At 35.4% G+C, this 13,701-nt stretch overlaps 2 protein-coding genes and 1 pseudogene across 2 annotated transcripts; 1 reads left to right on the forward strand and 2 right to left on the reverse strand.

Annotated features, from left to right (window-relative positions):
- Positions 1–817: 817 nt before the first annotated feature.
- Positions 818–4,375, reverse strand: LOC120130698. The gene is made up of 11 exons (XM_039147882.1): positions 4,102–4,375; positions 3,939–4,033; positions 3,718–3,825; positions 3,253–3,335; positions 2,827–2,960; positions 2,548–2,597; positions 2,369–2,461; positions 1,532–1,623; positions 1,282–1,388; positions 909–1,002; positions 818–873 (listed from the first exon to the last, which is right to left on the reverse strand). Exons 1-10 carry the CDS (start codon positions 4,297–4,299, stop codon positions 961–963), a joined length of 1,002 nt encoding a protein of 333 aa, XP_039003813.1. The 5' UTR covers positions 4,300–4,375; the 3' UTR covers positions 818–873; positions 909–960.
- Positions 4,376–6,913: 2,538 nt separating this feature from the next.
- On the forward strand, positions 6,914–10,781 carry LOC120131164 (annotated as a pseudogene).
- A 559-nt stretch (positions 10,782–11,340) lies between these two features.
- LOC120130709 (sphinganine C4-monooxygenase 2-like) lies at positions 11,341–12,546 on the reverse strand. Its single transcript, XM_039147886.1, has 2 exons — positions 12,305–12,546; positions 11,341–12,218 (listed from the first exon to the last, which is right to left on the reverse strand). The coding sequence occupies exons 1-2, from the start codon at positions 12,530–12,532 to the stop codon at positions 11,655–11,657; spliced, it is 792 nt and encodes a 263-aa protein (XP_039003817.1). The 5' UTR covers positions 12,533–12,546; the 3' UTR covers positions 11,341–11,654.
- Positions 12,547–13,701: the final 1,155 nt, after the last annotated feature.

The following is a 13,701-nucleotide window of genomic DNA, read 5'->3' on the forward strand; positions in this document are numbered from 1 at the left end:
TCATCCATTCTGAAAGTTGAATGCAAAAGAAAATAGATGGAATGTTTGAAGAAGGATAAATGAATGTGTCTTTTCCTTCACCTAGGGATTGCTTTGAAAACACTACATAATTCAGACTCTTCAAACTCATGCAAGTTGGAAGTTAATTATAAAAGGTAAAACTGTGTTTTTCATCACTCAATTTCCCCATATTTTTGTTATAATATCTTAATTATAAGAATCATAATTTAATCATTGAATTTTTTAATTGATTTTGTTTCGATTACTCGAACGTTAAACAAAAAAATAACATGGTGGCATGCACTGTTTTTTGCTGGTAGCATACACTGCTTTTTTGCTGACGCAGAAGTCATGGGTTCTTCATTTTTTTTTTTAATTTCATTTTCTTCCCCGACGATGAAACTTTAAGAGTGAAAGAACTCAAAACATGCAAAGTGGGTAGCAGATGAAAACGTGATTTTGTATCTTTCCCAGTATAAACAAAAGGAATATCATGGTTTCTAATTATAAGACATCTTCCTCACATGTGCTTTTAATGCATATGAGCAAAATATTTATTCTTCAGCATAGGGTAGCATAGACGAATGAATCATTTGGACAAAGCCCTACGTTCACCGCAGAGTGACAATAAAAACTCGAGTTTTCCTCAATGAAGTTAGTGCAGTGTGCAGGGGGCAACAGTTTTAGCAGATTAGCAAGCATTTTTAACCATGTCCATGAGTTTGTCTTCGTCAAAGTTACACAATTCTATGTAAATAGTTCCACTGGAGAATCGATGCTCATACTATTCTTTTGTTTGTTGCAAGTTGACTGATCAATTTTACACATGAATGTGATTATAACATCCATGCCGCTTGGTCCGACATTTTACACAATAACAAGGAATCTATTTTTAAAAAGCAAACCTGCATAAAGCTTCATTGTCCAAGCCATCAGCAGTTGCAAAATCTCAAATCTTTATCAAGTTGCTTGTAACAATTCCTTTAGGTCATAACCTTGCAACTGCACAACACAAGAAACAGGAGATAAATCGGTTTCTACTTTCTCTTTTATGCTAGGGAGGCGAAATTTTAGAAAGGAACAAACTTATAAAATTCCAAGGGGGCCAAAATAGATTTTCAATAGAAAATACAAAGAAAAAAAATCTAAAATATATGATAATTTAAAATTTTCAAGGGCGACTGGGCTCGGTCCATCCATGCCTGTGACATTTATGGATGCCTAGTCAAAATCATGGTCACCTAGCAAACTTCTATATATCATTTGTACTGAATATTTTACCTGAAGAAAGGTAAGAAGTAAAATCACACCCGAATTCCAGAAAGCATGGATTGTGATAGGAGTCACCAGATTGCGAGTTTGAGCATATGAAAATCCCAAAGCAGCCCCTACAAAATACCAAAAAATCTGTTGGTTTGACGCCCAGTGAAAAAGTTCATTGTTTGTATGCATTTATTTAGATGTATTTTATCAATTGTGAAGAGTGAACTCGAGCAATGATTTTTATCAACAAATCCTTTTCATATGTTACCTAGTATAAATAACTGGGGAAACTCTCCGGGAGTGAGATGTGCAAGTGCAAATGCAGCTGCACTGATAATTACAGAAACTGGCGTAGGAACCCTGAATTAAGAACAGGGGAAAACATCAAATTGTTTATTTCTGATAAATAAACTTTCACACTCGACTTTGTAATTTTTAGCCACTCACATATCTTAGTTTGGATAAAGTGAAGGAATAAATATTGTTTATTTTGAATAGTTATTATTTCTTACTTGTGTTCTTATTCATCTTTCAAATATCGAGTTTAGATTTGTAATAATTAAGTTTTTCCCCTTGTGTTATTACTTGTGTACCAAACCTAGCATCAAGAAAGAAAAGATAGACTTGTTTAACATATACTTCATTATCTTACAATTAATAACCCTAAAACGTTCCAAGCAATCCTTGTTTCAAACTGAAAAGATTTCATCCTACAAATCCTACTCTGTATCTACATTTAAATGACCACATGTACACTTTGGTAATTAACATGTCTTTCTTACTGACTAGATCCACCTTCTTCTAGTGTTCTTAGCCTTTATAGAATATTAGAATTCATTACAAAATCACTTCCTGTTCTTCCATCACCCACCCCAAATTAATTTTTCTATTATCTTGTCAGCAACTTATTTTTATAGGGTGAATAACATCTTTGAAATTAAGGGTGTGTTTTTTGTACCAAGAAAATGCTTTAAGTCCTTAAAAATTGCCCAAACTCCACAAAGTTTGTCAAAAAATGGGAAAGTTACTGTTCACAAGTTCTAATAAGGCAACACAGCCAACAGAGCTTCATATAGTCTATCAAGATAGGGACAAGTAAAAATACCACTTTGTCAGTGATGTCATAAAAAACCCTCGAAATACTGTCTCCTCAAGAATTGGAGCCAGAATACCTGTGACGCCCACCAAGCAAGCAGTGCTACAATAGTTATCAACCTGATCAATTCAACTGGAATTTCACATGCATAATACTCAAACTTATAAGCTACATATCATCCAAAGTACCTGATACTCGAGGATCCAATCAACGGAAGCAAGCGAACTAAAGCATCAGTCTGGAAAAAAATATAGCCCCAAAAGTTAATAAAGATTCCATTATGCTAGAAAGCAAATGAAGTTAGATTATATTGGTTTTAGCTTCAAGAAGACAGTAACCACTCGAAATTCCTTAGAGAGCAAAGTCATCTAGCTCATTTTCAAAAATTTAAAAATCAAAACAAACATGAGTTTAATTTACTTGATTATCCCTTTGTTAATAACAAATGGTTTGAAATTATTTCTAACCTCCCTTTGAGATTCCTCGCCACGAAACAAGGACATGGCAGCCCCTGTTAAACCAATAGCAATAACAGCACCAGCAAGACCAATCACTGCCCACAAGAGCCATCCTTTCTTTAGATTGAAAGGTTCTTTCAAATCTGAAAGGGTATACCAAACATTAGATTGAAAATCTGGAATGCAGCCTCAGAGAATTACAGTCAAGTTTGGCTTTAAATCTTTATTAAACCTCTACCTAGTATCAACACAAGTTTTTCAGCTTTACCATAAAAAACATTCAGAAAGGTTGATTAGCAGCCTTTCATGCAAATGCTCATATGAACTAGAAAGCTAAAAGAATGAGAAAATGCAATTTCGAATGTGGACTAACTTGACAATGCAACATTTTCTTGTGCAGAACTAAAGCAATTAAGAGGTTTGCGGAAAAGATACCATAGCGGAATAGGTATTCAGGAAGGGGCCCAAAAGTGTTGGCTATACCATACAAAACGCCAAGCACAACTATAGTTGTAATGCTGCAAAAAAACAGCAAACAAGAAGTGAACACTTTTAAAACTTAAAAAAGCCCCCTACGATGCAATTCCATCAGTCCAGGCTGTTGAAATACATAATAAAAGCAAGACAATCAACATGGCATAAACTGAAAAGTAAAGAAATTATAAAGCAAGTTCTACAATTCAGTTCTATGAGGAGAATCTAAGTTTCAACATAGCTCGCCAGAAAATGAAGTAAAGACTTACCCTTAGAAGTTAGAACACAATGTAAACAGTCAGAAATTGACTATTTGGAAATATTAAACTAGCGATGTTAATAACTATTAATTACAAATCACTGTGGACAACATCTACAATAATTCAGTGCGGTGATACTACAATTCGGGGTAGTGGTAATGAATACCTTTGATCCACAAACAGTATCTCAGCCTTCTCGTCCAAATTTAGTGTCTCGATATTAATTCCTAGATAAGGTATAGCAGCCGTCTCTAACAATCCTGTCAAGATAAAACTGCCTGGGAAAGTTTTAATTTCGTTCTTAACCAAATACAACAAATAAACAATGGCTAAAACAAGAGAGAGCATCATTTCAGAATCTTCATTTGAAAAGTGAAGTGAGGAAACCTTAAACCACAGGCAAGTGAAGTTAATGAAACTGTTTGCCACTCCCATGGAACCTCCCATCGCTTGAGTATCGGCCACTCAAGTTCAGTCTCTTCCTGGTATTTCAGAAAAGAAAATTAGTGTTTTACAGGTTTTGTTTGATTGTTTGGTACAAATATTTTACCTTTTCTGGGAAATTGGAATTGTCTTTTCGGCCATTGAAGAAGCAAAGTGGAAGCAGTCTCCTCCGAGTAAGCATCGAAGTAATAGTGGGGAACTTTACTCTGTTGGGAAGAATGGCGGGCCGAGTTTGTTTGGCGAAAATTCTGGGCGATGCAGAGAGACAGCATTGAGCTGCACTAGTAATCATCGTCCCAACCATTGTTTTGGTTGGATTCAAAGTTTCGACTCAATGATTTCGAGCAACAGAGCAGAGAAACAGGTGTTGGCTCTCGTGAAGTAGAGGATAAGGCTAGTGGTAGTATGGTTTAAACGAGACATTTGCTCGAAACCCACTCCATTTGGGCCCAAAACAATTTCAATTCCATTCCTCGGATAGCCCAACCCAGTAACTCGTATGATAAAAACATCAGTTCGTGCGACAAAAGTGGCCAATAGGCCAAAAATTAATCCATTACGTTATCTCCAAAATTAATTTGGAACCGAGGCAAATGTTATAGTGCAAGAAAAATTTGTTACGCTCACATAACAAATTTATTAAAATAATATTTTTTATTTAAGTTTGTCATGTTAATGTGATAACCTCCAAAAAAAATATAATTTTATATTAAAATTTATCACATCGAAGTGAAAAGTTCTAATAAAAAATATATTTAATTAGAACTCGTTACGTCAACGTGACGAGTTTCAAGTCACTGTAATAAATATCGTATATCTTAAATTAATTTTAAAAATGACCTAGTAGACTAATTTTTTTTACTGGTGTGGTCTGTTGGTCAATTTTACCCAGTTCGTGCTGCCGATGTATTTTTCTCTATTCTTGCTCAAGAAGTGTTTATGATATTATAGTTTTTTATTAATGTTACAGTTTATTTTAATATACAGTATACCATATACTAGAAAGTTATGAAATAATTTATAAAGAAAGGGTTTCGAAAAATAAGACGAGGTGAATAAATAAATATATATATATATTATAAAAATATACCAATATTAATAGGTTATGTGATACTATTATAGGGGTGTTTAAACGGGTAATTCGGCTAATCAACTGAATTGAATTATCTAAATTTCATTAACTGGTTTTTTTCTCTTTAACCGTTATCTGAATTGATTTTTTCCAAAAAAATTATTCGAACCGAACTAAATTTGGTTAATTGATCAATTAACCGAATTAATCAAAATTTATAAATAATATATATTATATTTAATATTTTTTGGTTTATTCGGTTGATTCGGTCTGTTAATTTCGAGTTTAAACACACCTAAAGGTAAATAATATATAATATTAAATATTTAATAATTTCAATTAATTAACTGATTTTAAACCAAATTAACCGAAATCGAAATTTAAAAAATCATTAACATTTAACTAACCTAACCTAAAATTAATTTACTGAAATTTCGGTTTGGGGGATTAATTCAATTTTAACTTAATAATGAGCACCCTAGATACCAATCCACCAAATGGAATGGGGGCATCGCGGGGAACAGTTTTGTCAGTGAAACATTTCTTCATGTCTCTTAATTACTATTTTCTCCATCCAGTATCTAGCGTTGAGATATATTTATATAATTAAGAAAGCAAACATAATTATCTATTTCAATCCCTCTATTCTAATTTTTCAGAGTTTGATCCTCATAAATTAATATTTCATTTTTGAAAACCTTTTACAATATGTACACAACAAAAAGGATTTTCTCATACGAAATATAGGGTGTTGGTAAATTACCTTTAAAGACCGATAGATCAATATGGGTAAAGGTCCCGAAAGAAATCTCATGTATTAATAGGGATTTAACATTTGGTAAAATAAAGCCAAAAGGTAAAGCTTGCTTGAAAGACTTTGGTAGCCAATAATTGCCCTCTCTTTTCGACATCACCTGCTTTCTTAATAACTTGAAATCTTTGCCCCAGACGTTAAACTTTTTTTAAAGCTGAAACCAAACCAATTATGAACTTGTTAAATCTCCGTCGTAATCCACCTGGCTGCCACCGTATTTTTTCATCTTTAACACCAACACCATTCGATGCGACTCACTCATTCATCAGTCGGTCTACGGTTACTCTCAATGACGGTGGTTCATTCACAGCCTCAATTTACCTCGTCGTCTTCTCTCGCTCGTCGGTGGTTCATTCACAGCCTGTCTGCCACTCCTCCTCCCGACGCGCATTGCGCAGCCTGTTCTCATGCAGAAACGAAGAAAAAGATTGGGTCAATTCCACTCAAATTATTGTCTGAATTATATAAAATAAAATTTTAAGGTGTCACCTAAAGTTTTGTTTCAATAGTTTTTCGAAATATGTGAATCCGGCTGCAATCTAAACAGTTTGATTTAATTTATTAATAAAAAAACAAATTATTTATTAAAACTATTTTTCAGAACACATCAAATCTACATAATCCTTTAAAAAAACAAATCTACATGATTAATATAATAGTAAATATTTAATGCAATCGGACTTACATATTTTTAATATATTAATATTTAAATTATTGACGAGACTGATAAAATCATTTTATCCGTATTAATATCATAAAAACTAAATTAAAAGCATTTAAATTTAAATCGATAAGGAAATATAAAATTAACCCAAAAGTATAGAAAATGAGGCATATTTAAATTACCAACCTTTTTATAAAAAAAATAACTTTTAGGAACTTTAAATATTAAAATAATCCAGCTATCAAACTAAATGCAATACGACAGACAAAGATAGAGAAAGATTTGCGTTTTCGAATTTCTTGATAGCTCTTTATCGCAATCCAGTCCCAATTAATAAAGCCACGTACAGAGCACAACGTCTTCGTGCTTTATTTTCCTCTTCTTCATCTTCATATTTGATTCTTTTTCTTTTTACTATAATTGAGAGGCTTTGGGGTTTTCTCTCTTTCCAGTGTTTTATTTACACGTATCCTTCCGTTCACTGCTACAAGAATCCCCTCAACTTCTCACATCATCGTTAAAAGATTCAATTTTGTTGACCATTTTGAGATCTTGAACCATTGATGCCATTGGTGAGTTATCTGACATTACTTTTCCTTCGATTAATCATGATGTTATTTTATTTTATTTTTTTGTTTCTGATTTAAAGATTTTTTTATCTTTCTTCTTCTTAAGAAAGAAAGAATTTACTCAAATGAGCTCTTGGCTAGTTCGCGTAAAACCAAAGTTAAATCCGCTGATCTTTGTTTTTATATACATATTTAGACGTTAAAGAGTTAGCTTTATTGTTTTACATGTTGCAGGTTAATATTTAAAAAAAGAAAAAGAAAATGGCACTGAAACCGAATTCAGCTGACGCTAGAACAAGGAGTTCGATTCAAATATTCATTGTTGTCGGATTGTGTTGTTTCTTCTACATATTGGGAGCGTGGCAAAGAAGTGGTTTCGGTAAAGGGGATAGCAAAGCTTTAGAAATGACCAAACATAGTGCAGATTGCAACATCGTCCCGAACTTGAACTTTGAAACCCACCACGCCGGTGAAGTTGGTAACTTTGATGAATCCGAAAAGCCCAAATCTTTCGAGCCCTGTCACCCTAATTACGTTGATTACACGCCTTGCCAAGATCAAAGGAGCGCCATGACTTTTCCCAGGGACAACATGATTTATCGCGAGAGGCATTGTCCCTGAGACGAAGAGAAGTTGCATTGTCTTATCCCAGCGCCTAAAGGTTATGTGACCCCGTTTCCTTGGCCTAAGAATCGTGACTATGTGCCTTATGCTAATGCCCCTTATAAGGCTTTGACTGTTGAGAAAGCTATTCAGAATTGGATCCAATATGAGGGTAATGTGTTTAGGTTCCCTGGTGGAGGAACGCAGTTTCCCCAAGGGGCTGACAAGTACATCGATCAGCTTGCTTCGGTTATACCGATTACTAATGGGACAGTTAGGACTGCACTTGATACTGGTTGTGGGGTATGCCATGCCTTTCGAAAGTTTTTCAGTTGATCTGTTTGCTTGTACTCTTGGAGTGCGTTGCTCTGTGATCTATTTAGATTTTAGGTACCGAGTCTAACAATTGGTCCTTTTTTGTAGGTTGCAAGCTGGGGGGCATACCTCTGGAGTAGAAATGTTATTGCCATGTCGTTTGCTCCTAGAGATTCACATGAAGCACAGGTTCAATTTGCTCTGGAAAGAGGCGTACCTGCTGTTATTGGCGTTCTTGGAACCATAAAGATGCCGTATCCATCTAGATCTTTTGATATGGCTCACTGTTCTCGTTGCTTGATTCCATGGGGAGCAAATGGTGAGTCATATATTCTATTAAGTTTAAAAAGTCATGCTCTTTTGACTAGATTTTGTCCGTTTAGGTGTTGCTTTAGTGAGAACTCTGTATAGAAGAAGTTGAGTAACTGATCATCATTATGGTTTTTCTATTTGCAGATAGAATGTACATGAAAGAGGTTGATCGTGTTCTTAGACCTGGTGGTTACTGGGTACTTTCAGGTCCACCAATCAATTGGAGGAACAATTACAAATCATGGCAGCGTCCCAAGAAGGAACTTCAGGAGGAACAACAAAAGATTGAGGATGTTGCCAAACTTCTTTGCTGGGAGAAGAAACATAAGAAGGGTGAAATTGCCGTTTGGCAAAAGAGGGTCAATGATGAAGCTTGTCGTGGTAGGCGAGATGATTCTAGTTTCTGCAAGGCTGGAGAAGCTAATGATGTCTGGTATGGATTGTGCTTGAAAGTTTTAAAATCATACAATTTGCAATAAAAAACAGTATTTCACGTCCTTGTTTAAGTTACAAGCAGTAGAACAGTTGCGAAATGGTAAAATTGCAGTGAAGTAGATTGCATCTGCTCTGGCAGTGTAGCTTGGGTTCAAATTAGCTTCACACCTTTTCACTTATGTCATAGTTTATCTTGTCAATTGTACTAGACGTTGCCTCATTCCTGCAAGCATTAGAAGTCAAAACCTGCAATGCATGTCTCATGACTTGGAACCTATGTCACAGGCCTAGCAGTTTAGCAATTTCATTAAGCCTTTAAACCAACTGCAATAATTATCTTCTGTTATTCTTAAGCAAGCATGGGATCCATATGTTGGATCCGAAACCTATTTGCATTCCTTTCTGAGTTCTAAAACAAATTGATATATTTTTACACTTCATATTGTATGGGCATTGCATTGGATCCCAGTAAGCTAATTCATTTTTGTTCTTAAAGTCATTTTAATCAATTTCTCTTGTGATGGTTGTTAGGTACAAGAAAATGGATTCATGTGTTACACCTTATCCAGATGTTAGTAACCCCGAAGAAGTCGCTGGCGGGAAACTGAAGTCATTTCCAGAGAGACTATATGCAGTGCCTCCTAGAATTGCGAGTGGAAGTGTTCCAGGAGTTTCTGTTGAGACGTACCAGGAGGACAATCAAAAGTGGAAGAAGCATGTTGATGCTTATAAGAGAATCAATAGGCTTATAGATTCTGGTCGGTATCGTAATATTTTGGACATGAATGCTGGGTTGGGAGGGTTTGCTGCAGCCCTTGATTCTTCCAAATTGTGGGTTATGAATGTCATGCCCACCATAGCAGAGAAAGATACACTTGGTGTCATATATGAGCGTGGATTAATTGGCATCTACCATGACTGGTAAGGCTTACTGAACTTTATAGGTAATGAGAAAGAGAGGTAAAAGGAGTTGCTTTGCATATATCATTTTGAAACGGGAGAGCAATCAAGTAACGAAAGAGGATCAAAATTTAAGCTATATAAGAAACTAAACCTAGATTTTTACCTTAGACCACTCTGGTTCCCTTAATATGGTGGCATAACTTGAACATGGTTTGATTGTCTTCCTCTGGTTCAGGTGTGAGGCCTTCTCCACATACCCGAGAACATATGATCTTATTCATGCCCATGGTCTTTTCAGTTTGTACCAGGAAAAGTAAGTATTCCTAATTAAATTGTGCATTTCAGTACTTTTGAGCATTCTATTATATATGAATTCCATTTTTTTGGCCTAGTATTGATTGGATTAAGTGAGTTCACTTTTAGATGTGATTTGTTTTACCATACTTGTGAACTTTGCTTATACTCTGTAAATAAAGCCAGGAGTTTTTTGTTCTCATGCTTTTGCTCTATTTAACTGCATTTTATTATGATTGTCACATTCGAATTGCAAATGCTCGCTTGATGCCTATATACTCCCATAGTCTGTATTCTGTAAATTCTATGGTTTTTAAATACCTGTATAGAGCTCGTCATTTTTAGATCTAGTTGACATACCATTTCTTATCATTTGAACTTCATATATTCAATCCAATGTTTGCAGATGTAACCTGGAGGACATTCTATTGGAGGTGGACCGAATTTTGCGTCCAGAAGGTGCGGTTATAATCCGTGACGAAGTAGATGTTGCAATTAAAGTGAAGAAGATTACAGCAGGAATGAGGTGGGACACTAAGATGGTTGACCATGAAGATGGCCCTTAGTTCCTGAGAAGATATTGGTTGCTGTTAAGCAATATTGGGTTGCAGGTGGAAACTCAACAGAAGCACAGTGATCGGCCATGGGGAGCAGACTTGGAAACCTTGTGCCATGATCTGCTGCTGATGCTCTCTGTTGGTAACATGATTCCGATTAAATTTCTGGCCTGAAAATTTTTGCTGAATGACTGTTCCGGTGTTAGGGAGGCAATTTCGGTAACAAAATATGGATTGATATGAATCACGGTGGGTTGGTTTGTATTAAATTATCAATATACAGCTATAAATGCTTATACGCATCCAAAGTTGCATTATATTTTAGTTTTGCAGAATGTTGGATGGCGTAGTTAATGCACGTTTTCTTTTCTGTCAACGAGATAAATAAATTCATTGCAAAAGATGAAAGATGTTTTCACTTTCCCTACCTATTGAAGTGCCATCCAAGGAGATGTCGATGAAAGCGGCTCCCCCGTACTTGGAATTGGGAGCCGAAACAATTCATTGAATATCGAGAGTAAAGGGGAAACTCATGCAACTCCAAAAGTTGAAGACACTGAAAGTAATTGTAATGATATGGAGTATGGATTTGTTCGAGATTAAGAGCTTAATGGGGAAGCCGAATCACTGCAAGTCAACACAGAGTTTAAAATGTTTCCAACCACCAAAAATCAACGTTCAAAGGCGACGTCGAGTGGGGTGTAACAGCTCGAAAGATCTCTGGTGACGAGCATAAAACAAACCATGAGGGAAATTTAGAGCCGAGAACACCATGCTGCGGCCATTGCTTCCGAGCCTACATGAACACCATGAGTTCTGGCCACTCAGTCCCTTCTTATGACTAGAATTTACTACTATCTCCTACTGTCGGCTGTCTCCTACACAAAGTAGCATGTTTACGACCCATTCGTGATTTCATAACAAAGTATGCAGAACTAAAACACTTCATTTTAACGCAAGTCTTGACATTAAATCACGAATCCGATTGATTTTAGATTCATTTCTCCTAAAAGACCAAGCTTTATTCTTACTAGTAAGTTCATGACAAATCTGACCCCAATTAAATTTACAACTTTGCAAGATTCATATTTCCAAAGCAAAGCAATGATTTTTGGCCTCAATTAATCCTTGCTCTCCTTTATAGGCTGCAATTTGAAGCCCCCTCCTCCTCTTTTCTCCACCCTATAATCCATATATGTCCCCAAGATTTTGTCCCAAAAGGGAAAGAAGGGTTGAGCAAAGTTATATTTGCCACCGTAGAGCTGATGATGCACGTCATGATACGCAACATTGTTCTTAAACAAGAACTGAAAGGGATTCCAGGGGATCCAAAATCCGCTATGGTCGTCCACCGATTTCATGATGGAGATGGATGAGAAAATGGCCGATGTCATCGGTGACATCCCTGATGCGTAAACAGCTAACGGGCTGCCGATGATGTCGAAGAGAAACCCTTCTAACGGATGACTGTAGAATGCACCGTATGCATAGTTAACAACCAGACGATGATGCTTGGAGTGCAAGTGTTTGTACAAGAACTTGTTCTGGTGCAACCATCTATGAACGAAATACTGGTAGGTATCATAAACCAACAGCGAGATGACGATCTGCCGAGTTATAATGATAAGAGAAGTCGACTGCCCCAATGAAGCTCCGGTTTCGGCATCGACGTTTCCTCTTGTCACCTGCATGAATCAATGGCAATGCCAATACAAATGAATGAATAACCCAAAGTTAGAGAAGATTGATGCGAGTACGAGTATGATGATACCATATGCAACAGATTCATAATGATGGTGGTCAAGAATTGTTGACGGAGGACACCTCTGATGACCGTTCCTTTGGATACTAAATTCTTGTTATCTCCATCTTCCTTGGGGTGCAACCTATAATTGTTGAACAAGTTCCCTAGAACAGTGTAGAGTCCTGAATAAACCCAGTACACAACGATGGGGATCAAACTCCCCTCCACCATTTCCTTTGTTATCTCCAAAGCCATAGCACAAGTTTAGAGCAGCGGAAGCTTTTCAACTTTTCCTCACCATTCTTCATTTTATAACTTAAAGAGTGTACTCATGGTCATGGGTCCACAAATCTGACAAATCTTCTATTTGGACCAATATAGTTATCGTTATATGAATAAAATAATCAGAATTTAGATCTTTATGTGTCAATTGTAAATCTATCTGCGTCGATCCACGTTAGTCATGAAGGATAAAAAATTCACGTTGGCCCAAATAGAGAAGTGTTCTAATCATTTCACTATACAACAAAATGCACGAAACTAACTCTTAGTGATAAAAAAATTATTGTTATTTTTTTAGATTTTAGATTCGAGCACTAAGAAGACTAGGAGTATTAACGGTCAATGTCAAATGATTGAGAGATATCTTTGAGCATATACTACATTGTATTTACCCAAATTAATTTAAAAAAACTATACAATAAAACACTTTTTATGTCAATTTTCTCTATTTCAAGAAAAAATAATATTGGTTTCTATTTTAAATTTTAAGTATATGATTTTTAAATGACCGTGTTAATCGGGAATGTCTAAGGAAAGACAGCCTAATATAAGGCTAAGAAAAATGTATGTGTTAACCAGGGATGTCTAAGGAAAGACAGGCTAATATAAGTTTAAGAAAAGACGCTACCAGAAATGTTATTATTCTTTTAACATTTCCGGTAGAGTACTAACTAAAATGTTATTTTTTCTACCGAAAATGTTAATATCAAAAATATTCATTTTAGGTAGCGAAATTAACATTTTCGATAGAAAAAAATAACATTTTAAGTATCGTTCTATCAAAACGTTAAAAAATATTAATATTTTTTGTAGTGGCTTTCTTTAGCCTTATATTAAGCTACCGTACAAGAAAATTACCCGTGTTAACCTCGACGAGGTCCAATACAACTATTACACTAATCAATGCTAATAATTGTTTTGAAATAGTATCATCATTTCTAATAATACATGGCCATACAAATCATAATGGGTAATGAATCAAGTTAAACCTTTTAATAGTATAAGAAGAAAATATGTTAAAAAAAAATTAATCGTTGACAACACACAAACATAATTACTTGAACTCAAGACCTCGAGAGAGAATAGCATTTCCCTTAACTACTAAATTTTCAATCCAATTGAACTTTTAAATAGAAAGATAA

The sequence above is a fragment of the Hibiscus syriacus genome, unplaced genomic scaffold (genome assembly GCF_006381635.1).
Source record: "Hibiscus syriacus cultivar Baekdansim isolate YM2019G1 unplaced genomic scaffold, ASM638163v2 tig00001674_pilon, whole genome shotgun sequence".
NCBI lineage: Eukaryota > Viridiplantae > Streptophyta > Magnoliopsida > Malvales > Malvaceae > Hibiscus > Hibiscus syriacus.